At 45.0% G+C, this 22,659-nt stretch overlaps 7 protein-coding genes across 14 annotated transcripts; 4 read left to right on the top strand and 3 right to left on the bottom strand.

The window, feature by feature from the left end:
• The first annotated feature begins 1,028 nt into the window (after window positions 1–1,028).
• On the top strand, window positions 1,029–9,344 carry LOC6733916 (glycine receptor subunit alpha-2). 7 transcript variants are annotated; one of them, XM_039291320.1, is made up of 11 exons: window positions 1,029–1,132; window positions 2,851–3,005; window positions 3,617–3,693; window positions 5,110–5,209; window positions 5,258–5,433; window positions 5,755–5,844; window positions 6,826–6,981; window positions 7,039–7,403; window positions 7,518–7,646; window positions 7,725–7,829; window positions 7,926–9,344. In XM_039291320.1, exons 2-11 carry the CDS (start codon window positions 2,944–2,946, stop codon window positions 8,124–8,126), a joined length of 1,461 nt encoding a protein of 486 aa, XP_039147254.1. In that variant the 5' UTR covers window positions 1,029–1,132; window positions 2,851–2,943; the 3' UTR covers window positions 8,127–9,344. The 7 variants fall into 7 exon arrangements, with proteins under 7 accessions (XP_039147254.1, XP_039147255.1, XP_039147253.1 ...); XM_039291321.2 differs by lacking the exon at window positions 1,029–1,132 and adding an exon at window positions 2,430–2,760 and having other exon boundaries at window positions 7,518–7,634; XM_039291319.2 differs by lacking the exon at window positions 1,029–1,132 and adding an exon at window positions 2,437–2,760.
• Window positions 9,127–13,205, bottom strand: LOC6733915 (periodic tryptophan protein 2 homolog). Its single transcript, XM_016167816.3, has 10 exons — window positions 13,050–13,205; window positions 12,885–12,997; window positions 11,562–12,827; window positions 11,164–11,503; window positions 10,953–11,098; window positions 10,749–10,896; window positions 10,453–10,687; window positions 10,226–10,387; window positions 9,658–9,874; window positions 9,127–9,596 (listed from the first exon to the last, which is right to left on the bottom strand). The coding sequence occupies exons 1-10, from the start codon at window positions 13,065–13,067 to the stop codon at window positions 9,392–9,394; spliced, it is 2,850 nt and encodes a 949-aa protein (XP_016026954.1). The 5' UTR covers window positions 13,068–13,205; the 3' UTR covers window positions 9,127–9,391.
• A 165-nt stretch (window positions 13,206–13,370) lies between these two features.
• On the top strand, window positions 13,371–14,276 carry LOC6733914 (pre-mRNA-splicing factor Syf2). Its single transcript, XM_002080922.4, has one exon. It carries the CDS (start codon window positions 13,504–13,506, stop codon window positions 14,182–14,184), a length of 681 nt encoding a protein of 226 aa, XP_002080958.1. The 5' UTR covers window positions 13,371–13,503; the 3' UTR covers window positions 14,185–14,276.
• A 190-nt stretch (window positions 14,277–14,466) lies between these two features.
• On the top strand, window positions 14,467–15,091 carry LOC6733913. Its single transcript, XM_016182325.3, has one exon. The coding sequence runs from the start codon at window positions 14,490–14,492 to the stop codon at window positions 14,982–14,984; it is 495 nt and encodes a 164-aa protein (XP_016026953.2). The 5' UTR covers window positions 14,467–14,489; the 3' UTR covers window positions 14,985–15,091.
• Window positions 15,074–16,176, bottom strand: LOC6733911 (proteasome subunit beta type-5). The gene is made up of 2 exons (XM_002080919.3): window positions 15,917–16,176; window positions 15,074–15,854 (listed from the first exon to the last, which is right to left on the bottom strand). Exons 1-2 carry the CDS (start codon window positions 16,061–16,063, stop codon window positions 15,153–15,155), a joined length of 849 nt encoding a protein of 282 aa, XP_002080955.1. The 5' UTR covers window positions 16,064–16,176; the 3' UTR covers window positions 15,074–15,152.
• A 26-nt stretch (window positions 16,177–16,202) lies between these two features.
• Window positions 16,203–20,153, top strand: LOC6733910. Of its 2 annotated transcripts, none has more exons than XM_016182328.3 (4): window positions 16,203–16,443; window positions 17,072–17,145; window positions 17,212–17,637; window positions 17,693–20,153. In XM_016182328.3, exons 2-4 carry the CDS (start codon window positions 17,086–17,088, stop codon window positions 19,988–19,990), a joined length of 2,784 nt encoding a protein of 927 aa, XP_016026952.1. In that variant the 5' UTR covers window positions 16,203–16,443; window positions 17,072–17,085; the 3' UTR covers window positions 19,991–20,153. The 2 variants fall into 2 exon arrangements, with proteins under 2 accessions (XP_016026952.1, XP_016026950.1); XM_016182326.3 differs by having other exon boundaries at window positions 16,204–16,443; window positions 17,083–17,145.
• A 161-nt stretch (window positions 20,154–20,314) lies between these two features.
• LOC6733909 (deubiquitinase DESI2) lies at window positions 20,315–22,633 on the bottom strand. Its single transcript, XM_016167815.3, has 5 exons — window positions 22,432–22,633; window positions 21,960–22,143; window positions 21,584–21,892; window positions 21,210–21,298; window positions 20,315–21,143 (listed from the first exon to the last, which is right to left on the bottom strand). The coding sequence occupies exons 2-5, from the start codon at window positions 22,095–22,097 to the stop codon at window positions 21,062–21,064; spliced, it is 618 nt and encodes a 205-aa protein (XP_016026949.1). The 5' UTR covers window positions 22,098–22,143; window positions 22,432–22,633; the 3' UTR covers window positions 20,315–21,061.
• Between the last annotated feature and the right edge of the window lie 26 nt (window positions 22,634–22,659).

The following is a 22,659-nucleotide window of genomic DNA, read 5'->3' as shown; positions in this document are numbered from 1 at the left end:
GAATGTCCTGCCAGGCGGCAATTAGCCCCAACTGACTTACTGACTGGCTGGCTGACAACAAGTTTAGTCTAGCGATTTGCGAGCTGCTAAATAGCTCGTCGGGCGGACATAAAGCGAAATCCACAGCGAGACAATCGAAGTGAAGCGAAAATGAAATAAACTCCAATTCATTGTCAGTTGGCGAACAGCAATGCCAACAACAAGAATGCTATAACAAAGTGGCTTTTTACCCCGCCACAAGACCATATGTACTATTGAGCTAGCAGTAGCGCCTAGCTACATCAACTATATGCACGACATGTCTGTGTCAGTGCGCTACTATATATTAAAGTCGGTCCTACAAACGCGATTTGTATTTACACAGTCATATAGAAATTTCCCACGAGGTTTGAGGCCGAGGGGGGCCCATTCAGGCCTCGTTTCCAGCCCTTGGGCACTTGGTTAGTGGCAGGTGGGGATTAGCCTGGTGTGGCAGTTGTTTAGCGTTTTGGTTACTTTGCGGAATTTTCAAGTCAACTCGCATGCACCTCGTTGGAAAACCCAACCGATGTCAGTCGACAACAAAATGCTGGGGATATTAGATTTATAAGTATACTCTATAGATTCAAAAGATCATAGTTATGCCATGAAAAACCATAACTGACCTTTAAAATTTAGAACTGTTCCACCACTTATAATTACACATGCGTACAATGATTATGGTAATGATGGATTTGTGGCAGCTATTGGAAATTACATTTGATCACTCCGCTGGCGGGTGTGGGCATGGGGATTAGAAAATCCCAAACACACTTCCAGCGAACCCAACACCAATTTGCAAGCGAACCGAGGGCCCATGCCCGTGCCCATGCAATCGTCCTTCCAGGCCACCATTGCCCACAACAGGCGGGACCCATTCCGAAGCCAACTCCCCATCGCTGTAAGTGGAAACCCGTTACAGTTGGTTGTCGTGCCTGAGCCTCCGCAGAACGTTGGGGATTTTTTCGTATGTCGTATTAAAGTTGGCAAGGCGAGCGGCCAAGAAATTCGCGTACTTTCACAGCCCAGCTCAGTTCCGCTCCATTCAGTTTAGTTCTGTTTAGTTCCTGAGCGAAGGCGAACGGACTCGGGCGCGCGTCGTTCCCGCAGCGCGGTAATTCCCCATATAATATAATAATAATATGTACATATCTGAATAATACGGCCTGGGACACGATGGGTGCACGTTGGAGTTCGCGTGAGGCGTGGCGCTGGAGTCGCGCAATTTTAGGCCGTTCTTTCGGGGAAAAACCAACCGAGAGTCATTAGTGAATGCCACTAACTACATAATTAATGTAATTGCCGTAGATCGAACATCCTGGTGTTTATGCATATAATAACAAAATGCGTCGGCATCTTGGGGCACTTTAAATTTCCATTAATTTCAATCCGAGCTGGATCTTTGAACATAGCCGCCCCAAACGCCACGCAGGATCCACGGCATTAATACAAATGGCTTCCATCCGAATGTTAGTGCGTGTTTTCAATCAAAGTGAAGTCCATCATTCAGTCGAATGTGTAGATAAAGTATCTGTGAGATCAACGCTACACGAGACATGTGGTGTGAGTGATTTAGGCAAGATTCGTATCTGTGTGTGTCCACACCACTTGGGGACGGGCCTGGCCTAGCCGGATACGGTTCATCTCACGATCTGCATACAGCCGCACTTCTATATACATACCCGAGATCGGGCAGATCTGCAAGTGGAATTTTTAATTTGCGCGAAAATACCCATTGCCATTGCCAATGTCAGCCGTAGAAAGTAATTTATAGGAAGTGGATGTCCATGCAATTATGTGTGTGCTGCCTGGCCAGGAAGCCTGCAATTGAAACCCTCGATCTGTCCATCTAACCCACAGATCGCCCGTGTCCGTGCCCGTGCCCCGTGCATCTGGGAAATCCGCACACTCGTATCTGCCAGATATCGGTCGCATAAATAGTCGCATAGATTGAGCTGTTACACCGGCCACCGTAAAAGCTGTCTGTCTGTTCAGCGACTTAAGTAAAATTGGCACGCGATTCAATTGAATCTTGGCGAGAAGTGTGCTGTGTGCCCTGTGCCGGGGCAATTGCCAGTACATCAGCATTATGCCATGCCTTGACCGCCGGCGGAGCTCCTCCTCCTCTCCATCCGCTCCAGCTTCTTGCGACCCTTCCGCGTCTATGTGTACAGTGGAGGCTATGTGGCCTGAATCCCCCCTACTGACCTAGGAAAACAAAGTATTTCTTTGGGAAAACTAGGATTTAGCTATCAGTAGTAACTGATCATATCTGTTTTCTTAACTTATTGAATAAATTTTACCATTTGAACAGACTTAATAGTTCTTTCCTAAGGCATTAATCTTAGTTTTACTTGCAACTAGAAACACGTAGGCTATAGTAATTGCCCGCTAGTGAGTTACCACTGTAGCTACCATTTTACGACAGCAATCCGCAATCGCACGCCCACACAGAATCCAGAATACAGATATCACAGATGCGGATACAGATACTCGTATCTAGATGATCACTCATTCGGCGCGCGAGCTCGGCTCTTGTTTATTTGAGTTCCGAACGGCAGCCGAGTCGGAGGGTAAACCTTGCGGATTAACTTAGCCCCAACCAGGACCCCGTCTATATATACGATCTATGCTCTCCATATATATACATATATCTTTTGTTCAGTGTTTGTGTCGTGCAAAAAAAGAAAAGAAAGTAAGAAACCGCCAGAGAGTCAAGTAAATCCAAAATCAAAACAAAATGTAAGAGCAGACCAAGATACATCCGTACAGAGATACAGATATACAAGTTGCGAATAGCAAAGGCAAATGATTGAAAATATTGTGTTACAGAAACCGAATTATGATATTCCCACGTCGGTGTAAAGTGAGATGATTTGAGGTCTGTGTGTTACAAATCCTTTCCCGTGCCGTCGCCCCAACATCATGCTCGACAAATTCAACACAAACGCATTCATATCGTTTGGACTGGGATTCATACTGATGTGGTAAGCTCGAGTTACACCGATTCCAGAATCCTGATTCCCTATACCCACTCCCATTCCCCGTGCCATCTGGAGTTCTGAGTCGCCAAGTGCAAACCCCACTTATCCCAGACCCAGAATCATAATCGTTTCCAGTTCAAGGGGAACCTTCGTCCTGCCAAATGTGCAAAAAATCGGTTCAGTTCGGTTTAGTTTGATTTCGGTTCGAAATACCTATAGCAAGGTCAATTGGATCACAGTCAAATGAGAATCCTGCACGGCATATGCGGAGGAAACTAATGTTATTACTCGCCTGCCAGGAGGTTAAACACCAAAACAGAACAGAACACAAAACCAAACCGAACCGAACTCTGAAACGAATCGAATCGAATGGAATGGTAGCGCCGGCCAGCACGAAGGAAGTTAATTTCAAATTCAGACTTAAATTGACAAAGTTTGCTACAGTTGCATGTGGCAGACATCAGGCAAAGGACTCCCCTTTGTCTCACCACACCAAACACCACACCCCCCTCCCCCCTGCTCGAAAGAGGGCTTTCCCACCCAGTACATTACATGCCCCAAGGAACTGCATTTGAATTTGCCCCACACTCTGTTTTCTGCTGCTCATTTTGCAGGCTGAGCGAAGCCACGGAAGCCCACATGAACTACACAGCCAAGCCGCGAGTAGTTCTTCCGCCTAATTATGTCAAGGGTAAGTTGAACTCCACCCAATAGCAATGCCCCCTAGATACCCTAGAAATACCCCCTAATAATATCCCCTCGAATGCAATACGGTTGCGGGCAGTAAATCGTACTCCTCGGAGGTGTCCTTTTCGATGCGGTCTCCTTTTGTGTTTAATTGCCACGGATTGCCCGCAGGCGTTTTTCTTTCCATTCTGATTTCTGATTTGTTTGCACCATGAAACCGCCAACCGTGCATATATGGATATGGATATGGATATGCGTGTTCGGGGTTTTTCTTCACCATATTTAGCCTTTTTTCCAACGTTTTTTCAACCGTTTTTCCTCTCCGCGCGTTTCGTGACGCGGCGAGTTGAGTTTCATGGCCTCCGTCTATGGCATACTAGGTTAGGGTTACGGATTACGGGGTAAGGGTTAGTAACCAAGGGGGCTTTTGACGTCATCCGGCATTACGATCGATTAAAATCAAAATAACATTTACCGGCGTCAATTGCCAGCCAGTCCGAATTGCCGAAGAATTTGTGCAATCTAAGGATCTAAAGGAGAGCCTCACATTAAAGTTACATTATTTCGCAAAATATTTCATGCTAAAAACGGAAACATTTAACCGAAACTCAGCCGCATAATTGTATGAGTTGAAGTATGCCAATTAAATTAGTTACTTTTTCATTTGGCTTACTCATAAAACGGCTAAAGTTCACTAAACTTAAACTTAGCTATAAATTACTCAACACAATTAAGTGCATTTTGTGCGAAAATGTAAACGACTGGCAACTGTTGGGTAATAAATCCTTAAGCAGATACAGATATTGAAAGCAAGCAGATGGTTATCCACTTAAAATCATTGTTATATACCAATTAGTGCGAACAAGTTTGAAACACCTTTGAATTTTGCTAATGCATTAGAGCATTACTTTTGTTTAAGCCAGTAGAGATTATTGAAAATATCCTTTTACATTTTTCTTGAATATATCTTAAATTAATATATTTCAATTGGTAAGTGTATCCTTATGCAATAGCTGCATTTGTTGGCCAGAAACCTTTTGCCAGAAGTATGAATAATTCACCAAAATTACCGTGAGGCGTGTTTTCTTCATTTGCGGCAATTGCTGAGAAGCTAATCAACACCTTTATTTCTATCGATTTTCACGGGTTGTGTAATACGCATGAAAACCGTAGGCTGCCCCTGAACTTGGTGGGAAATCGGAGCAGAAGTCGGGGGTTTCCTTAGTTGGTTTTTTTTTGGGGGAATTCCAGACGGAGGCCCCTTTAAAATGAATTCGCGCACGAAAGTTTGTCCGGATTTCTCTGTGGGATGGGATGGAATGGGTTGGGATGGGGTGATTGTGATTCGTGAATAAACGAATAAAGTGTTCACACCGAATGAATGTGTTGGCTAACCGGAGATCGCGTTGATTTATTGCAGAAATACGACCGCCCTCGAAGAAGGGCTCACCAGTGATAGTAGACTTTAGCATATTCGTTGTAGATATTAACTCAATTAACGTAGAGGATATGGACTTTAGGTAAGTGGCGACACCTCTGAGATCGGGAGTTCGTAATGGAGCATATAGCGATACTGTGTACATTTTCAGAGTAGACATGTTTATACATCAGCGCTGGCTGGAGTCGCGCCTGGAGATCCCAGATGACATATTCGAGGAGGGCGACGACTACGTGACGCTGCTTCCAGAGGTCTTTGAGAATTTTTGGCAGCCGGATCCGTACTTTCTTAATTCCAAAATTGCCGGTACGTCCAATCCCCACTATTGAAACCCATAGACTTATGTGTATGTGTGTAGTATGTATGTGTATGTGAGTAGTGTATGCTTCATGTTCGATGTGTGTTTTACGTACAATCTTGGATCGGGATTCCTCCTGCACTTTTGTCCAGCTGAGCTCATCACCCCTATGTGTCTAATTAAGCTCTATAAGTGTGGACCGTTTGTATATAGTAACGAATTACTTTGTTTTCCTTTGTTTGTTTGTTTTTTTTTTCCTAATCCAACGGTTACTAATCCACCGACTAACATTGAATTCCCGAACTAACAATACCGATACTTCTGCATAGGATACGGAAGTCCATATGTTGCGTCCACCTCCCTGCTACGCAATAAGGGTGAAAGAGATTCGAAAAACTTTCATCTAGACAAAGATATAAGTATATCAAAATGACCCTAGATCTGTGTTTGCCACTTTTGTGTTATTTGCCAAAATCCATCGAAATCGATATCAGTATCAGTATCAGTATCAGTATCAGTATCAGTTTCAGTATCAGTGCATAACTTCCATCCAATGTATCCTGTATATTCAACATTCTTCGATATCTATCTATATACCGACTACGTACTGGCCGATTTAAGTGTATACAGTTCCCTGTGTGTATATATACATATATCCCCCATGCATCGCACAGCCAGCAAAAGACCCAGTGTACATTTAAGTTCTTTTATAATTTACCCACCCAATACCCGGACCCGCCCACTGGCGGCCCTCATTATACGCACGAAATCCATTCCGGTTCCAATGCCATGGTCGAAACAGGACACTCCACCAATCCACCGTAGAGCCACCCGTAGTCCCCCACCGCCATGGTCAGGACCATCGCCCACGCTCCGTATCCGAATCCTAAAACGAAAACGAAAATTTGCAGTTGCACCCGCGGTCCTGATAAGATCTCACCTTGGAATCACGTGTGCACCCTCGTTGGCAATTTGGTTTTTTCCATTTTGGGTTGCCATTGTCAACATTTACAAAACAAAAATCGATTCCAAATCGGTCAGCCTTGTTTATATTCCCAGTCACGATTGTTAAGCACAAGTCAGTCTTTGATTTTCAAATAATATTATTTTCGAAAATGAATTATTATTTTTTTGAAATCATTATAGTAAGTTTTAAGTTTTACAAATTGATAAGAAACATCAACTCATTCGTCGTTAGTAGAAAATCGCGCTTAAACCTAGACGTAATGTGATCACCAGCAAGATCACCATCACGGCACCACCAATTGACCACCACCCAACCACTGAACCACCACCGAAATGCGCAAGAAATGAGTCTATCGATGCCAATGCCATAGTTCTAATCAAAACCCATTTGTTCCGCATCTCTGCAACGTCTTCTCGATGTCTTTTCGTTGTAGAAATAGCGACACTGACCCACAAGTTCACGTCGGTGACGCTCTACAAGAACAAGACGGTGCGCTATGCGGCGCGGATGCACGCGATCATCGCCTGCCAGATGGAGTTCCAGCTGTACCCCATGGACATCCAGGTGTGTCCCATCTACATCGAGAGCTGTAAGTGTGTGTGCTCTCCGGATCTGCAGTTTTATCTTAATGTATCCACTCCCGAAGTCTCGTCGAACAATCAGAAGGTTAAGCTGCGCTGGTCGGACTCCGGGGTGACCCTCAATCCGGAACTGAAGCTGCTGCAGTACAATCTGGGCCAGCCGCTGGAACTGGAGGAGAGCGACGGCTACATGCCGGAGAAGGTGGGCAACTTCTCCCGCCTCACCGTGTACTTCCGCTTCGAGCGCCAGATTGGCCACCACCTCATCCAGACCTTTGCCCCCTCATCGCTGGTGGTGATGCTGTCCTGGTTCAGCTTCTGGCTGGGACTGGACGCCATTCCGGGGCGCGTAACGCTCCTGGTGACCTGCATGCTGACCCTGGTGACCATGTTTACGGGCGCCGACATTCCGCCAGTGGCTTACGTAAAGGTGGGTTTATTGTAGGACTTAAAACTGAAAAACGAATCTAAAAAATATCAGCCTATATATATTAAAAACTAAAAAAATATAATAGTTCTAACCAAGGGGGCCTCCCTTTTTCAGGCACTGGACCTCTGGATGGCCGGGTGCATGCTGTCCGTGTTTGCCGCGCTGGCCGAGTTCGTGGTGGTGAAAGTGCTGGACGTGCAGTACCAGTACCAGGTGAACCGCATACCCAAGGTACTGCCCATGGTAAGGCAGCTGTGGGGATATCGCTTTAATAAGTAATGCCACCTTCTTGTCGTTCCGATTTCGATTCGATTCGCGTAGCGCATCAGCAACATGGAGAAGGGTCAGTGTGCGACGGTGGCTAGTTGGGAGGGCGGAGCGGTGCGGTCGCGGAAGGCCACTCAGACGCCCACGACACCGGGCCAGGTGAGCTATTAGCCACTGATATGGATATGTGGGGGAACCTGTGCACATGTCACACACATCATATATACATATATATAATTTCAAATAACTCCCTAGACATCGCTCCAGGGAAACGGCGGACCGCCCAAGCCAGCAAGACGTCAAAGTCTACTTTCCGTGGCGTGGACGGATACGGATACCGGCGTGGAGAAGATCATGTGGCGGGAGATCGACAAGGTGTCCCGCGCCGTATTCCCCATTCTGTTCTTTGTGTTTGTGCTCCTGTACTGGCCGATACTGCTGATGAAGTCGTCCTAGGATTTGGGGAGCTCCAGACTGCACATGTCTGGACTCCGTTAAAAAGTCGAACAAACGCGAATATGCTGATGAAACTGCAACTGGACTGGATTTGGATATGCACACTCCAAGTGCAATGTCAGTGATGCTAGGTATTTGGATCGGAATACTTGGAACCGAGAGCTCTATGCTGCACGTCATCAAAGTACAAGAAACCACAAGGAAAGTCTACAGTTACCTAAATACATCCATCGGGTACATCGAAATGCCAGTACTGAGTGTTACGGACTACTTGCTCACAAAGAATATATATGGTTCATTTGAGTATATGCTTTGTACAGATCCAAACAATAACGATATGTCCCCCAAATTATTTCAAATCTATGCCTCAATCGCAGAACTAAACACGTATGTAACTCTTTCGGCAGGACACCGCGCACTCCCACAGGATGGAATGCTTCGCTACTCAACTATATTAGCCATGATCCCACGAGGATAACCCAAATTTGAGTTTAGTTCTGCCTTATGCATATATATGTACACCGGATATGAAAGAAACGTATATCACTGTGCTAGTGACAATACCCAGAGTCGAAAGGGTTGTCCCTACTTTCAAAGTATACACTCTATTACAATTGCGAGCTACACGCATAAATCATTTTCGGGCAAACGATTTTAATTGAACTTTTGTATTAGGCTTAAGCAAATCAGCCAAGTTATGGAATTGGTGCTTTACGGAGATAATAATACAATGGCCTCAAAGGATATTTGGATTGTAAATAACGAAACGAACAGTGAATGCTTTTAGAGATTTTTACATATTTAGAATTATTTATCCATTATAGCGCATTTTAATGCAAACATTAGAGCTGTGGCTTTTACATCTAATACTAAAATCGACCTGTAGTTCAAACAGCGCACATCAGGCAGAATTTTTGAAACTATAAACATATATATATATATATATTTGTTAAGCTAAATCGAGTTTATATTTGATATGGAAATACAAACACAATGTAAATACATTACATCACTACTATATATATTACATGCATATATTTATCTAGGATTGTAACTGCTATACCAAGTTAAGTTTATATAAATATCTGTATTCTTTCCATTTTTAAGTTATGTTGTTCACTCAGCTAATCGTAGTTCAGTGAACCCTCTAACAATGTTATCGAAAAGCTTTAAATTTATTCTTAATAAAAGACAAGGCGCGTACATCTATCAAACAAACTAAGCGTCGATTTAGATAACAAGGAAATAGGTGGCAAAGCTCCGATTCAAGCCATCTCTTCTTCGGAACCGCTGTCGCTCTCCTCCTCATCGCTAAACTGCTCCTGTCCATTTTCGTCGTCCTTCGACCTGATAAGTAGCATTTCCTCATCACTATCTTCCTCCGTCGCATTGGGTTTGCCCTCGTTTTCCTGCTCCAACTTATCCGCTCTATCCAGGAGTACTTTCAACGTGTACTTGTTGTAGTCGCAGCTGAAAATATCAAGAACATAGTGAAAGTTCTTCTTTACACAATGTGAAAAAGTATACTCACATTTTGTTAAGCATTTCGTATTTCCTCGAAAGAACCTCGTGCAGTGCCAGCAAGCCCGTGTGCTGAAAGACTCCGTCTTGGTTTCCGTGTTTGGTCAGCAGACAGCAGCTCCATTGCAGATAGAACTCTATGTGTGGCGTGGACTGGAGATGACGGGCCAATTGTTGCAACAGTCGCTGGGCAAACTCCGGCGACAGATCCGCACAAACCAGTTCGACTGGAAAAGCGAAAGGAGCAAGGACTCAATATGCATGCAATGCAGACACGTGCTGCCATAGCTGTTTACGGCAAGCCATTTGCATGTACTACCATTATAGTTCGTTTGCAAACGGTATTGGAAGGGGTTATTAACCAAGGTGAGAGCTGGGGCGAGGACCTTGAAACTGTTTATTAACACAGCAAAAGTGCAAATTTGCACATTCGATCGGAGAACGGAGTCAGGGCAAGTGGCGAACGCCACTACGGCGGAGTGTGTCGCCGCTATTTTTAGTCGCGGCAGCGATGAAGGTTGCCAAAACTGACAAGGACTGGCCCCTGAATGCAGGAGGCGATTTAGCATTTTACTCACCGTCCTTATACGGCACTCGCTCCAGCACTAGGGCAATCAAATTGGGCTCGTTCAGCTTGAGGGACATGACCAACGCCTTGGTGTAATTCTGCTGCTTGAGGGACTCGTGGACCGCTTTCGGCGTAACTTCCAGCGAGAGATCAAAGGGATCGAAGACAACACCTGAACAGAAAAAATAGGTAGATTCAATATTTATGGTAATCATAATAAATCTTAGTTGAACCTACCCTTGTCTAAGGCGTATATGCAGAGTCCTTCAGTGCCAGCAGCCGCAAATGCCTGGCCTGTGGGTGAGAACTTTACGGAGAACACCCTAACCTCTTGCTGGAATCTCCTGGATGACATGTCTCCCCGTTGCACGCCCGGCAATCGAATAGCCACCCTTCCGCCCTCCAGCTCTTCACGTTCTTCCACCAGAGCCATGTTGCCAAATTCACTTAAATGTTTTCGACTGATAAAATCCTGTGAACAAAATAAACAGTGAGTGCAAGGATATGTGTTTAGGATTTCCTTGAGTACTTACATTAAGTCCATCTAAGCTGTGGTTTTGTGTGATCTCAAATTTCTTCAATAGTATTGCCTCCCTAACATGGTAAATGCATATGTTCGCAGACTTTCCAGCCGCCAGTATGCACTCACCATCCGCTGAGTACTCAATGGTGGAAAAATAGCTAGCAAAAAGGTAGTTAATATATAAAACTTATTTCAAATATAAGGATCATCATACTTTGCCTGAGCATTTTTCCTCGCTGTTATAATATCGGTTTCCAGGCGCCCTGCGCTCAGATCATTACGACCCTCTATAGTAGCAACTTGGCCAGCAGATTTGATGTCGAAAATGGTTATATTACCACTGAGAGTGGCCACAGCAATCTGCAAGAGTTTAAATGCCATATGTACTAAAGTAATGTCGAACGAATAATGGAGTGAACGCATACCTCTTCACCACTAGGACTGAATGTAACATTTGTAACATCTGAAACAGCATCAATAGTTTCGTGCTCGCTGTTGCTCTCGAGGCAGTTCCATATCTTGACGGTCTTGTCCCAAGAACCAGACACCAAAGTAGATGAAGTAGGCACTGGAGAGAATGCTATGGAAACTACGGGTCCCTCGTGGCCACTGATGATCTCCAGCAGCTTCCCTGTTTTAATTGACCACAGGAAGATGTCGAATACGTCCTGGCCGCCAGCCGCAACCAACTCGCCAGAGTAATCCACAGCCACACAGGAGAACTGAGCAGGATTCGGTGAGGTGAAAGTCCTGAAGTTGCGGTATCTGAAAAAAGGAGCAGCATATAAGTCTACCATACGATTGAGACCTAAGCAAAACCCACCTGTTGACATCAAAAGCACGTACTGTGCCGTCTAGGGAACTGCTAACCAGGAACTTCTTGTTCCTGCTGAACTGTATGCCAGTTACTCCACTTGTGTGCTCGCTGAAAGTAACAAAACAGAAGCTGCTCTGCGTGTTCCAGAGCTTCACCTTTGAGTCCTCACCGCCAGTGGCAATGAACTGACCATCCGAGGAGTATGCAATGCAGGTCATTTCGCTGCTGTGTCCCTGCTGCTTCATTATGTATTGCTCACTTTGCCACTCCCAAACCAGAAGTTGTCCAATCTCTCGGGAGGCCAATGCCACCCAGTCACCAGTGCAGTTGAAGAGGGCCGCCGAAATGGGATAGTCGGAGATGCTCAGCGAATGAATCATGTTCACGTCGGGCAATTCGTACAGGTAGAAAGCTCCGGAACTGAAGGCTACCACCAAAACCTTGGTACGAGTGTTGTAGTTTGCCGCGGTCAGTTGTACATCCCGCTGCTCTTTTCGCGGCTCATCGGCCAAGTAGTGACGAGTTATTTTCTTGTAAAAGAAGGGGTGACCCTTCGTCTCGTCCTCATTTTTTATATGGTTGACATCTTCGGCATCCTTGGACGATTCTTCCTTCAACGCATCCTTTTCCACCACATTTTCAACGTCATCTTCTGACTCATTATCAGATACTGCCTTCTTTTCCTTCTTCCTTTGAGGGGGAGCGATCTTCGGCCTTTCAGCATCCTCTAAATCCGAGGGAGCCAGGCTGCATTCCCACAAGCAGAGCTGACCATTGCGGCTTATAGTGTTCAAGTGCAAGCTGTTCGCCTCGAAAAAACAAGCCACAATGGCATCCGTGTGGCCGCTTAGGTTATAGGTTCGGAAGTTCTTTGTATAGTTAATGGCAACGATTTTGGTGGAGCTATCCCGACAGCCGATTGCCAAAAGTCGAGAGTCCGAAGACCAGTCCAGCCAAGTAACATCGTCGTATCCACCGAGGAATTTTCGGCGGAGGACGAAAGGATTGTACTCCCCGGTGATCTCACCAGGTGCACAGAATATTAGCACTACGTTGTGGACAGCGACGGCAAAGAAAGCTCCATTCGGACTAAAGCAGATGCACTGTACGCCCGTCTGGAACTTGTGACGATGTATCACCGTACAGGACATCATGCTGATGAGCTGCGCCTCTCCCCTTTCATTGACTGCGATCAGCAGACTTCCATCCGGGGAAAGAGCTATGTTCGTGTAGTTATACCGCGATTCCAGGGACAAGGTGCGCGATTTGTTGCTGCAATAATATATAAAATTTATTCATGATATCCTTGGATTTGAAATGGTAACTCACTTTTTCAAATCGTAGACCGTTATCCTATTGCCAACCGGACTGATAACCGAATTGCCATCCGGTGTGAACACCAAGTTTCCATTACGATATATTGTGCCCAACAGGTTGGAAAACTGTGAAATCAAACATTAGCAATTTGTAGTAATAACATATGACACAATTTACTTTGTAGGAAAACTTCATATTGCGGCGGGCTTTTAGCTAAAACCACGAGCTAAAATATAAACAAAAACTCCCGCACGTGTTGAGGTAAACAGCACATGAAGTTGGAATTGCACTAACGCTTTCTTAAATACCGCAGCACAGTATATACCATAACGGTGACAAACATCGAACAAAGCAAATACTAAACAACGTCTTTATAAGAAATATAAAATAATAATTAATTTTTTAAATATTTCATTGCTTAAACTTTAATTTGTTTAATTGCTTGTTATAAAATAATCACTTCACATTTACGTTAGCTGTCATAAGGGCTGTTCACTGTAATACGCTCCGAAACAGATGTTTTTACTGGTGCTGCCAACGCGGCCTAAAACCGACCAAAATAACAAAGAAGGGAAAACAACGCATTTTTACAATTTCTAAAAACTAAACAAGTTTTTAATATAAATAACCTATGGAGAAGACCAAAACGGCTGCGGAAAAATTGGCGGAGCGCAAGGCGCGTTTGCTGGACCTGCACAAGAAGCGGCAGGAGGCGCGTACGGACAACCACCAGGAAGTGGTGGCAGAGGACGCTCGCAAGAAGCTACCCAAGAACTGGGAGGCTCGCAAGCGACAGGCGGAATGGATCCTAGCGGACGACAAGGCGCGAGCGGAGGCACAGGCAGCTGGCAAGGATTACGAGCGTTTGAAGCTTTTGGAGGTATCCGCTGTGGATGCGGATCGCATTGAGAAAAAAAAGAAGCGTAAAGACAATCCAGATCTTGGTTTCTCCACATACGAAGCACAAACAGCTAGACAGTACAACCGATTGGTCAAGAGTATGCCTGCTCGCGATTTGGAAAAGTACGAGCGCCAGAAGGAGGAACTCGGAGACGCCTTCTACGGTGGTGCACACACCACTTTGCATTCGAGGACGAAGGACACTCCAGGTGCTATTAACAAAATGGTAACAGACCTGGAGCAGCAGATAGAGCGCCGCAAGAAGTACTCTCGCAGGAGGATCTACAACGACGATGCGGATGTGGACTTCATCAACGAGAGGAATTCCAAGTTCAACAAAAAGCTGGACCGCTTCTACAGCGAGCATACAGCTGAGATCAAACAAAATTTGGAGCGGGGAACAGCTATTTAAGTTTAGTATTTCATTATTTTATTATCCTTTCAATTTCTGTACGTATTTTTGCAAATCCAATAATAGACCGTTTACATGAAATTCACCTACAACACACAATCGTCTGATTACTTACACATTAAAGTTTAAACGTAAATGTTGAAGTTGGAAGATTCAAAAGTAATCTAATTATTTCGACAATTCATTTTGGATAAGATGTCCAATTTATAGCAATTTTTTTTTTTCCAAACCCTTACGTGAAAACTTCTGTAAGTATTTTTCTTATATGTAGTTTAAAACAAATTAAATAAAATGTAAAATTACTTATGAAGCGAGTTGGCAGCTCTGTTTCCAAGAGCAATACACTTATTTTTAAACGTATTGGAATAATGCAGCAGTTTAGTGCGCGGGAGAAATATTTGGTGTCCAACACCTTGAACTGCTGGCCCGTGATGCTGCAGGGTCATTCCGTGCTGATCGATCTGCACAACGAGACCTCCGTGGCCGGAATCATCGATGTAGCGGATGGACACATGACCTGCGAGCTCACCCATGCAGTTTTCATCGATCGCAATGGTGGTCAGCACCCCTTTGATAACTTCATGGTGCGGAATCGTATGATCCGGCAGATCCATATACCTTCGTACTTGGATGCCGAGCAGGAACTTCGAAGCGCAATGGAACGGGGAGTCCTGCGAAGAAAGCGAGTGGAAACCAAGGGCGGAAAGCGGACATTCAAGCAAAAACGAGCGGAAGTGCGACACAAGGAAACATTGGAAATGATCTCCCAGCAGAAAAAGAATAAGGAGACCTCAACCTAGACCTATTATATTTACCAATAATACCTACATTTATACTATTAACCCATTAAAGCCAAAAAAAATGGGCCCAATCCATTATACACAAAACATAGTCTCTAGCACGTTTATTTATTCCAAGAAATTCAAACGTATACAAACTGAATATCTTATATTCCCTTAATCCAAACTCTACTTAGCGGCCTGCTGCTTTAGCTGCTCCTGGTACTTGTAGTGCAGCTCCATGCAGTCGGTGTTGGAGATGTTGACCCAGCCGTCCTCCTTAATGTGATACACGCGAATGATACCACCGGAGTAGGCATCCCTGAATGTGGCATGGTAGATGGCGCGACGTCCCAGCTCCTGGGCCTCTTCGTCCTCCAGGTCCCAATGGTAGCCAGAGTCCAGGACACCGTAGGCGTACAGCGATCCACTACCAACGGAGAAAAGATTGCCAGGCGTGCGAGATCCCTCGGAGTCCACATAGTAGAGGCCAGGACCACGCTTATCGTAACCGGCCAGCATCATGCCCATGCTTAGACCCATTCCCTTGTATTCGTGGGCAATGTTGGCCATTATCTTGCTGGCGGCGGCCACCGAGATGCGTTCCTTGTTTCGCAGCTCGTGCAGGCGGCATTCCTTCGAAAGGACCCTGTCCCAGTAAACGCAATCGGCTGCGCCACCGGCCAAGGTGCCCAGCATGAACTGATTGATCTCCACGATCTTCTTCATCGACTGGGAGCCAATGTACGATCCACCGGTGGCACGGGAATCAACAGCCAGGAGGACGCCGCCCTTGAACTTGAAGCCCAACGTTGTAGTGCCGTGATCGAAGTCGATTTTGATGCCGGTCTTGTCGCCATTGGCCTGGATCTGATTAAGGTTGTGCAGGGGCTGAGGAAATCGTCAAATTTTTAAGTAAATTTCCCATGAAAGTCAGCTATTTAACTACATACGTTCTCGAATGGCGGAGCAGCCAGTGTGTAGGGATTGGCCAGATTGCAGATAAGCCCTTTTTGCTCTTCCTCCACGTCCGCCGATGACCAGGCAGTGGGCCGCATGTACGGAGCATTCGATATCTTGCAGATTTCAGCTAATGCCATTGTTAAAGCTCCTTTAAAAACAATTGGAAACGTTGAATGCGAAATGCCGATGACAAACAAAATTCGTTGCCTACTTGTAGAGTGACCGTACTTCGGTTGGAGCAATAATACGGACTATCGGCTTCATCGTTAGCTGCCGCAGGTACGGCAACGCTGCTCGAAACCTGTTGCCAATTTTGCCTGTGATTGGCTTTCTTTTAGTCTCTTTTTAGGCCTGGCTTGAAGCCAAATTAACTCTGGGCGTTCCATCAATCGTTGGCCAAATACTGCAAAGTCGGGCACTGAACAATAGTCGAAAGGAAACATGTGTAAATACGTGAGAGTGGCGAATTGCAATGCGTAAATTGCGGTCCAAAGACGGGATTTAAAATTAGTGAAAAGTAAGTCGGGAATCGAGAAAACCTAGGCGCACTTTAAACCTGGTTTTCAGGCCTAGAAATTTACTGTAATAGTGTTGAACATTTAGGAAACCATATATGTTTTATCAATGTGTTATAATGAAAGACATTTAAGCTACCCTCAAAAAGGTTGTATTTCAAATTACGAGTCCTTTATTTGTTCGTTTTTGGTAACTCCCACTTTTGTTTGTAATGACAATTACTACGTGGTACACCATTACGTGAGGCACACACACATGCGCATACACGGCCAGAAAATGTGGGATCGAAGATCAGATTCATTTGATCCCAGGTCAAGTCAAGCTCTTTCGTCGTCAACAAGGTTATATCAAAGCATATAATTTTTCATAAGATTTTGTACAGTATAAACAATTTTAACGGGTTATGATATATATTTAAATTTTAATGTTTAATCTTTAATTATGATGTTTTATTTTTTAAAGAAAAAATAGGGTTATAATTCTAGGAACATTGCAAATAATTGTTAGCTATGTAAGGAAAAAGTCATGAATTTTTCTGGCTTAGAAGTGGGTAAAGGTTACTTAAGACAGGGTAAAAAAATAATGTAGTTGAATAAAATGATGATTTAACAAATTTAATAAATTTTAAGTATTTTTGCAGACAATGCAGCATGGATCCTCCCGCATCCCGAAACAGGAAGCTCTCCCGAATGCGATATCCGGGGTAAGTTAGGGCACTTGCCTGAACCCCCCAAGCTTACACCGATGTAAAATCTTATTCTGATTTTAGCCCGACTCCAGCAACTGGACTTCTCTGCACGAGGCGGTAGCCGCCGGCGATGATCGCCGGGTGGAGGGTCTCCTGTTTAGCAATGCTGATCGACTGGCCAGGGAATCTGTGCAGGGAAACACCCCGCTCCACGAGGCCGCCAGTCGGGGGTTCAGTCGCTGCGTGAAATTGATCTGCGCACCCCCCACGCCACCTTCTTCCTCGGGGGTGGGAAAAGCAGCAAAGGGACAGAAGGACAAAGACAAGGATAAGAACAAGGGCAGGGTGAAGGTGGCCCACCAGACCATCGAAGCCCTACACAACAGTGCCCTGGGTATTGCCAACAACGAAGGGTTGTCCGCCCTGCACTTGGCCGCTCAAAATGGTCACAATCAGAGCTCCAGGGAATTACTGCTGGCCGGCGCGGATCCCGATGTCCAGAATAATGTAAGTGGGGGGCTCATATCAGTTATAACTATGTTAAAACAATCGGTTATTTCAGTATGGAGATACTCCGCTGCACACCGCCTGCAGATATGGACATGCAGGAGTCTCCCGAATCCTGCTCTCCGCCCTTTGCGATCCGAATAAAACAAATCTGAACGGCGATACCGCTTTGCACATCACCTGTGCCATGGGTCGCAGGAAGCTCACAAGGATTCTCCTAGAGGCAGATGCTCGGCTGGGCATTAAAAACGCACAAGGCGACTGCCCCATGCACATAGCGATCAGGAAAAACTACCGTGAAATCATCGAGATCCTGAACACGCCGAAGAAGATACGGAATCGCAAGGAGAAACCCAAGGAGGGCGGCAGCAGATCGGACAAGGACAGAGATCGAGAAAGGGATGTGGTGGACAAGGGTATCAACTGGTCACCCTACGGCTGTCACTACTTTCCCGATCCGCGTGCCTTTCCTTCACCAAAACTGGAGACACTGCCCAAGGAGCCACTTAAGTCGGGGGAGCAATACTTCCTGGATTTGGCTGGGCATATTCACAAGGGTCCGGTCAGCGTGGGCAACACATGCTATTGCGGTCCCTTCTTCCGTCACATTGAAAACAAACTGAATTGCAATCGAAAGAGTTTGAAGAAATACGTTCACAAAACAAAGGAACGTTTAGGTCACAAAGTTCAGGCATTGGCAATCAAGACGAACGATCAGATTGAACAGCTCACAAGAACGATTGTCGAGGACAGATTGCGATGCGAGAGCAAGAGGCAGCACCTCAGTGAGTTCCTGCGACGAGGTGAACCTATGCGCTCCACCTTCGATCAGCAGAACAAGAGCTCAAGGATCGAAAGAACAATGTCCAGGTGCCGCAGTCTAGAGCTCTTGGAAAACAGCCATGAAGGTGGCAGGCTCACCAACTCACGGAGTGTAGATGTCCTGGAAGATCAGGCGGTAGAAGCTATAGTACACCGATCAGCGGAGGTCCAGCTGGATAGCGACAGCGATGAGGATTCCAATGAAGCTCGGGATGAAGAAGAGGCTGAAGTGGGTGACAAGGACCAGGTGCAAGAGGAGACGGAACCAGAGGAGCACTCGAAGTTAGATGAACTTAAGCTAGATTTCCTAAAAGTATCCGAAAGATTGGGAGTGCTTTTAGAGAAAACCACACTGATCATGGAAAGGGACAGCGAACAGGAGGGCAAGCAACAGCTTTCTTCCTTATCGCCACCTTATAATCCCCATCCAAGAGCGGAGTCTGCCCAACTTCGTGACGATAAAGAGAGTGTTAATAGTCCTAATTTCGACGAGTACGCCAACGTAATGCGGCGCTATCCGAACTCCAGTGAGACCTCAAATCCCTCCCAGAACTCCAACAGCTGGGACTGGGAGGCTTCCCCCACGGGCAGCAATCCCCACCCGGATTACAATAAATACTACCAGCGCATTGGGAGAGGAGAGAACATGCTTAACTCGGTGATAAAGGCGCTTCGAAAAGATGCCTCCTTCGCGGATCTCGGCAAAGAGGAGACTGCTGTCAATGAAACTGCCGAGGGAATGGGTGGCGACAAGCTTCTCTACAAGGAGCAAGCAAGCGAGGCGGCAGGTATCTCCAATCTGATGAAACGACAGCCTCTTTGCTTGGAAGACAACTATCCCGTCATGTCGAATTTATTTTACTCCAATCCCATCATGGAGTACGCCGAGGAAACAGAAGTGCGGCAAAATGGCAATGAAAATATGAGTAAGGTGGAGATTCGGAACAGTGAAATCAAGTGCCTTAAGAAGCCGAACGCTGGTCAGGTGAGGGATATGGTGGCCCAACTGCAAAACACCATTGACTCCAATCGGCAGGACTCCCAGACGGCACATGTGATCGCGGCAAGATCACACTCCCGCTTGAACAATAACTTCCATCACTTGGAGGGCACCTCTTCGAATCCTTCGCCCACGTATAGTATTCCCCACCGGAGTAGCGCCCAGTTTGGGCTGCCCGACAGACACATACCCAAAGATGCCTATTTCCACGAACTGCCCCACCGTCCACCGATTCCACAAAACCCGCAGAGAAGGCTGCACTCCGGCTACGTACCAAATCCGGGTCTCTATCGCAGTGAAGATCTATACGTGGGAAGGATTCCACATCCAAATGCTCCACCGAGACAAGGGGACTACGTGGATGCGGTAGCCTACAGGCCTCTGCAGTCCCCCACCTTTCAGGCCATTGTGCCGCCCCATGTTAATCATCGGCCAAGGAACTGGCCCCATCCCAATCTTCCATCCAATGAAATCGATCTGGACGAGGTGTCTGCCGTTGGCCTCTACAACAATGTCTCGAGTCTAGTTTGAGCTCGGTAATCTTTCAGAGGTTCCCATTGTACATAGCTAATCCCTAAAAATTTATCTTAATTGTAATCAAGTTTTAAACTACAAAGAAAAGTTAACTTATTTCCAACTGATGCATCTAATCTGGAGGGTCTAAAATATATAAATATAATACAAAGATATATGTTGTTTTTTGTTTGCGGGGTTTTGCTGAGTGCTTTTAAATTCTGCGTAAGTTATGAGAATATCTATTCCTTAAATATTTGGTTCTTCCACTTTTAACCCCAAAAATAACCAAAATATTAAAAACTTTCCACCCCGCTCGTTTGTAAATCAAACCCAACCGAATGTTTTCGATCAAAATATATTTTTCTTTAAAAATGTTTAATAATAGTATTTATGCATGTGTAAATATCAGAATGTCAAGTACATATATTTATTGATAACAGATCATTTTGGTGTTTTGATAGACATGCGGCTTATGAACTCTGTAAAATTGTGTAAACGAAATCAACCAGGAAATCATCTCAATAATCGAGCTCCGATGTTTGGTGGGAATTCAAAAAAACCAAATCCCCACCGCTGACAAAAGTAAACAAGTAAATTGGGCAACATTTTGATATCGTTCACCAATATGTCTGCGGTATTGTTAGTACAATTTTAGCAAGTGCCTAATGATGATTTCTCGATGTCTTCGTAGTTAATTTAAAATTCTATAAATGACACTGCTGCTGAACGGCGCCTGCTACTTAAATTTATCGGCCACTTAATAATATCTTAATTCTGAATAGTCATATTACAAATACAAATTACAATAGCCAATAATTTAGTCACTTCGCATGTATGTATAAGTATGTCTCAATGTAGGTATGTTCTATGTAAGTATGTATATGTATATCGCCTAATTTAAGTCTATTAATAATAGTTGTTGCTTTCTATTTAGGGGGCGCTGTTGGCTTGGAAATTGATGTGACATGAGTAACCCGGCTTTTTTGCTCTGCGTAACTTAACAATGTTGGTCTCAGGACTGTTGTTGGATGTGAACTATGATCGCTTGTGTGTCGCCAAGTGACATATTTTCGGTCAGGTAACGTCTCAAAGGGGACTGTTGTCGGAGTCTTCGCGCTCTTGGATTGTGGTAATGCTTTGCTGCAAGGCATTCGGTGTCAGCCATTCTCTAAAAACCAACATAGAGTAGTTAATAATCATGAACGTGGCGTTTGTTTCACTTGGGAAGGCTTACTTTGGCAAACATCTTTGTAGAAATGGCACACAGGAGCTGAAATGCGCTAGACGATTGACCCAGCTGGGTATTTCTTGGCCGCAAAGTATCTAGAACGAGTAATTAGAATTGTAGATATAGTCAAATAAATCTATTTGGGCTTCAAAGCTTTCATTTTCTTGCTCCTAAACTCCAATCGTTTGGAAGCATCTAATTGTATTGGACTTACATAGGACTGCCCTACTTTTTAAGGTGATTCACTACAAGCAGTTCTGATTGTAACTGGCAGTATCTGACAATCGGTGAATCATGCATAAGCACACCCAAAATATTGCTTGATATCTGTAAGGGTATTCGATCCACGCAGTGGAAAGTTTCCTCGATTTATGTCTCACCTGAGTTAATGAGCCCGAGAAGTGGTTGCAATTGTTGTTCATGAGATGATATCGGTCGCCCCGGAACTGATTGCCCAGTTCCTCGACGATTCGTCGCACCTCCTCGTACGTGAAGTCGGTGCAGCCGATTTGGATGCTCTGCCGGAACTGGAACTGATCGCCCAACTCGTCGTGATCCCGCGGTGAGATCTCGAATACCCCCGTAAACGGAAATGGATGTCCGCCGTATGCGAATTCGGTGCCAAAGGCTTCTACGCCGGAGTGAAATACGCCCAGTCCGATTGAGGTGGTGTACTCGTTGATCCAGTACTGCAAATGCAAGGTTACATTTATAGTTATGCGGTTCGGAGTGGGCAATAGGAGTAAGCAAGCGTACCATATCGTAGACATTGAGTATAACAGGCTCGCGAGTACCCATATTGGATGGCAGGAGCTCTTCATTACCGATCTCGTCTTTTGGTACACTGAGACAGCTCGGAAACGACAGATTGCACGGCAATCCGTTGGAGAACATTGATTAAATGCGTCGTTGGTTTTGTGGGGCTCGAAGTATATGAAGTCTGCAATGCAGGGTCTTAGATTAATCTCGATTCACAAGCATATGCTGGTTAAGGGTATGTATATATGAATATATATCCACCGCAAAATGAAGACAACATCAACCGATTCGCATATTGACGGCTTACATGCATATATATTCCGCATATATATGTGTATAGCCGCGAGTGCGTAAGATACATATATCGTATATGGATGCAGTTACATACATGCATACATATGTGTACATATGTGCGTATGTATGTAAGTTCGTCTCGGAAGAAATGTGTCATAGTAGGAGGACGACTTACACCTGTTCAGGGCTATCTCAGCATCTCATTTTCCAAAACAGAAACTTAACAAATCATAAGGGGCCAAATTATACGCTAAAGTGTTGTTTTTCAACTTCCGCTTTTTGTTTTTAGTTTACACAAAATTTTTTTGTTTATGGATTGGTTTCAGAGTTGTCACTTGTGCCAAGAAGGTTTATGTTGAACTAGTTCGCCGATTATCGCTGCTCGATAACGATAAGCATGCTT

Source organism: Drosophila simulans, chromosome 2R (assembly GCF_016746395.2).
Source record: "Drosophila simulans strain w501 chromosome 2R, Prin_Dsim_3.1, whole genome shotgun sequence".
Classification (NCBI taxonomy): domain Eukaryota; kingdom Metazoa; phylum Arthropoda; class Insecta; order Diptera; family Drosophilidae; genus Drosophila; species Drosophila simulans.
Note: the sequence above shows the minus strand (reverse complement) of the source record. Positions and strands in the feature narration are given on the sequence as shown.

Excerpts from the sequence above, each read along its gene's own strand:
- LOC6733916 (XM_039291320.1), top strand. The coding sequence starts at position 2,944 with ATGCTCGACAAATTCAACACAAACGCATTCATATCGTTTGGACTGGGA. Across the intron at positions 5,210-5,257 it reads GTAGAGGATATGGACTTTAG|CGATACTGTGTACATTTTCA; the intron begins GTAAGTGGCGAC and ends TGGAGCATATAG. Across the intron at positions 7,647-7,724 it reads TACCCAAGGTACTGCCCATG|CGCATCAGCAACATGGAGAA; the intron begins GTAAGGCAGCTG and ends CGATTCGCGTAG.
- LOC6733915 (XM_016167816.3), bottom strand. Across the intron at positions 10,897-10,952 it reads AGGAAAAATGCTCAGGCAAA|CTATTTTTCCACCATTGAGT; the intron begins GTATGATGATCC and ends CCTTTTTGCTAG. Across the intron at positions 9,875-10,225 it reads GCGAGTGCCGTATAAGGACG|TCGAACTGGTTTGTGCGGAT; the intron begins GTGAGTAAAATG and ends TCGCTTTTCCAG.
- LOC6733914 (XM_002080922.4), top strand. The coding sequence starts at position 13,504 with ATGGAGAAGACCAAAACGGCTGCGGAAAAATTGGCGGAGCGCAAGGCG.
- LOC6733913 (XM_016182325.3), top strand. The coding sequence starts at position 14,490 with ATGAAGCGAGTTGGCAGCTCTGTTTCCAAGAGCAATACACTTATTTTT.
- LOC6733911 (XM_002080919.3), bottom strand. The coding sequence starts at position 16,063 with ATGGCATTAGCTGAAATCTGCAAGATATCGAATGCTCCGTACATGCGG. Across the intron at positions 15,855-15,916 it reads CTGCTCCGCCATTCGAGAAC|CCCCTGCACAACCTTAATCA; the intron begins GTATGTAGTTAA and ends CGATTTCCTCAG.
- LOC6733910 (XM_016182328.3), top strand. The coding sequence starts at position 17,086 with ATGCAGCATGGATCCTCCCGCATCCCGAAACAGGAAGCTCTCCCGAAT. Across the intron at positions 17,146-17,211 it reads TCCCGAATGCGATATCCGGG|CCCGACTCCAGCAACTGGAC; the intron begins GTAAGTTAGGGC and ends TTCTGATTTTAG. Across the intron at positions 17,638-17,692 it reads ATCCCGATGTCCAGAATAAT|TATGGAGATACTCCGCTGCA; the intron begins GTAAGTGGGGGG and ends CGGTTATTTCAG.
- LOC6733909 (XM_016167815.3), bottom strand. The coding sequence starts at position 22,097 with ATGTTCTCCAACGGATTGCCGTGCAATCTGTCGTTTCCGAGCTGTCTC. Across the intron at positions 21,893-21,959 it reads TACTCAATGTCTACGATATG|TACTGGATCAACGAGTACAC; the intron begins GTACGCTTGCTT and ends TTGCATTTGCAG. Across the intron at positions 21,144-21,209 it reads CTACAAAGATGTTTGCCAAA|AGAATGGCTGACACCGAATG; the intron begins GTAAGCCTTCCC and ends GTTGGTTTTTAG.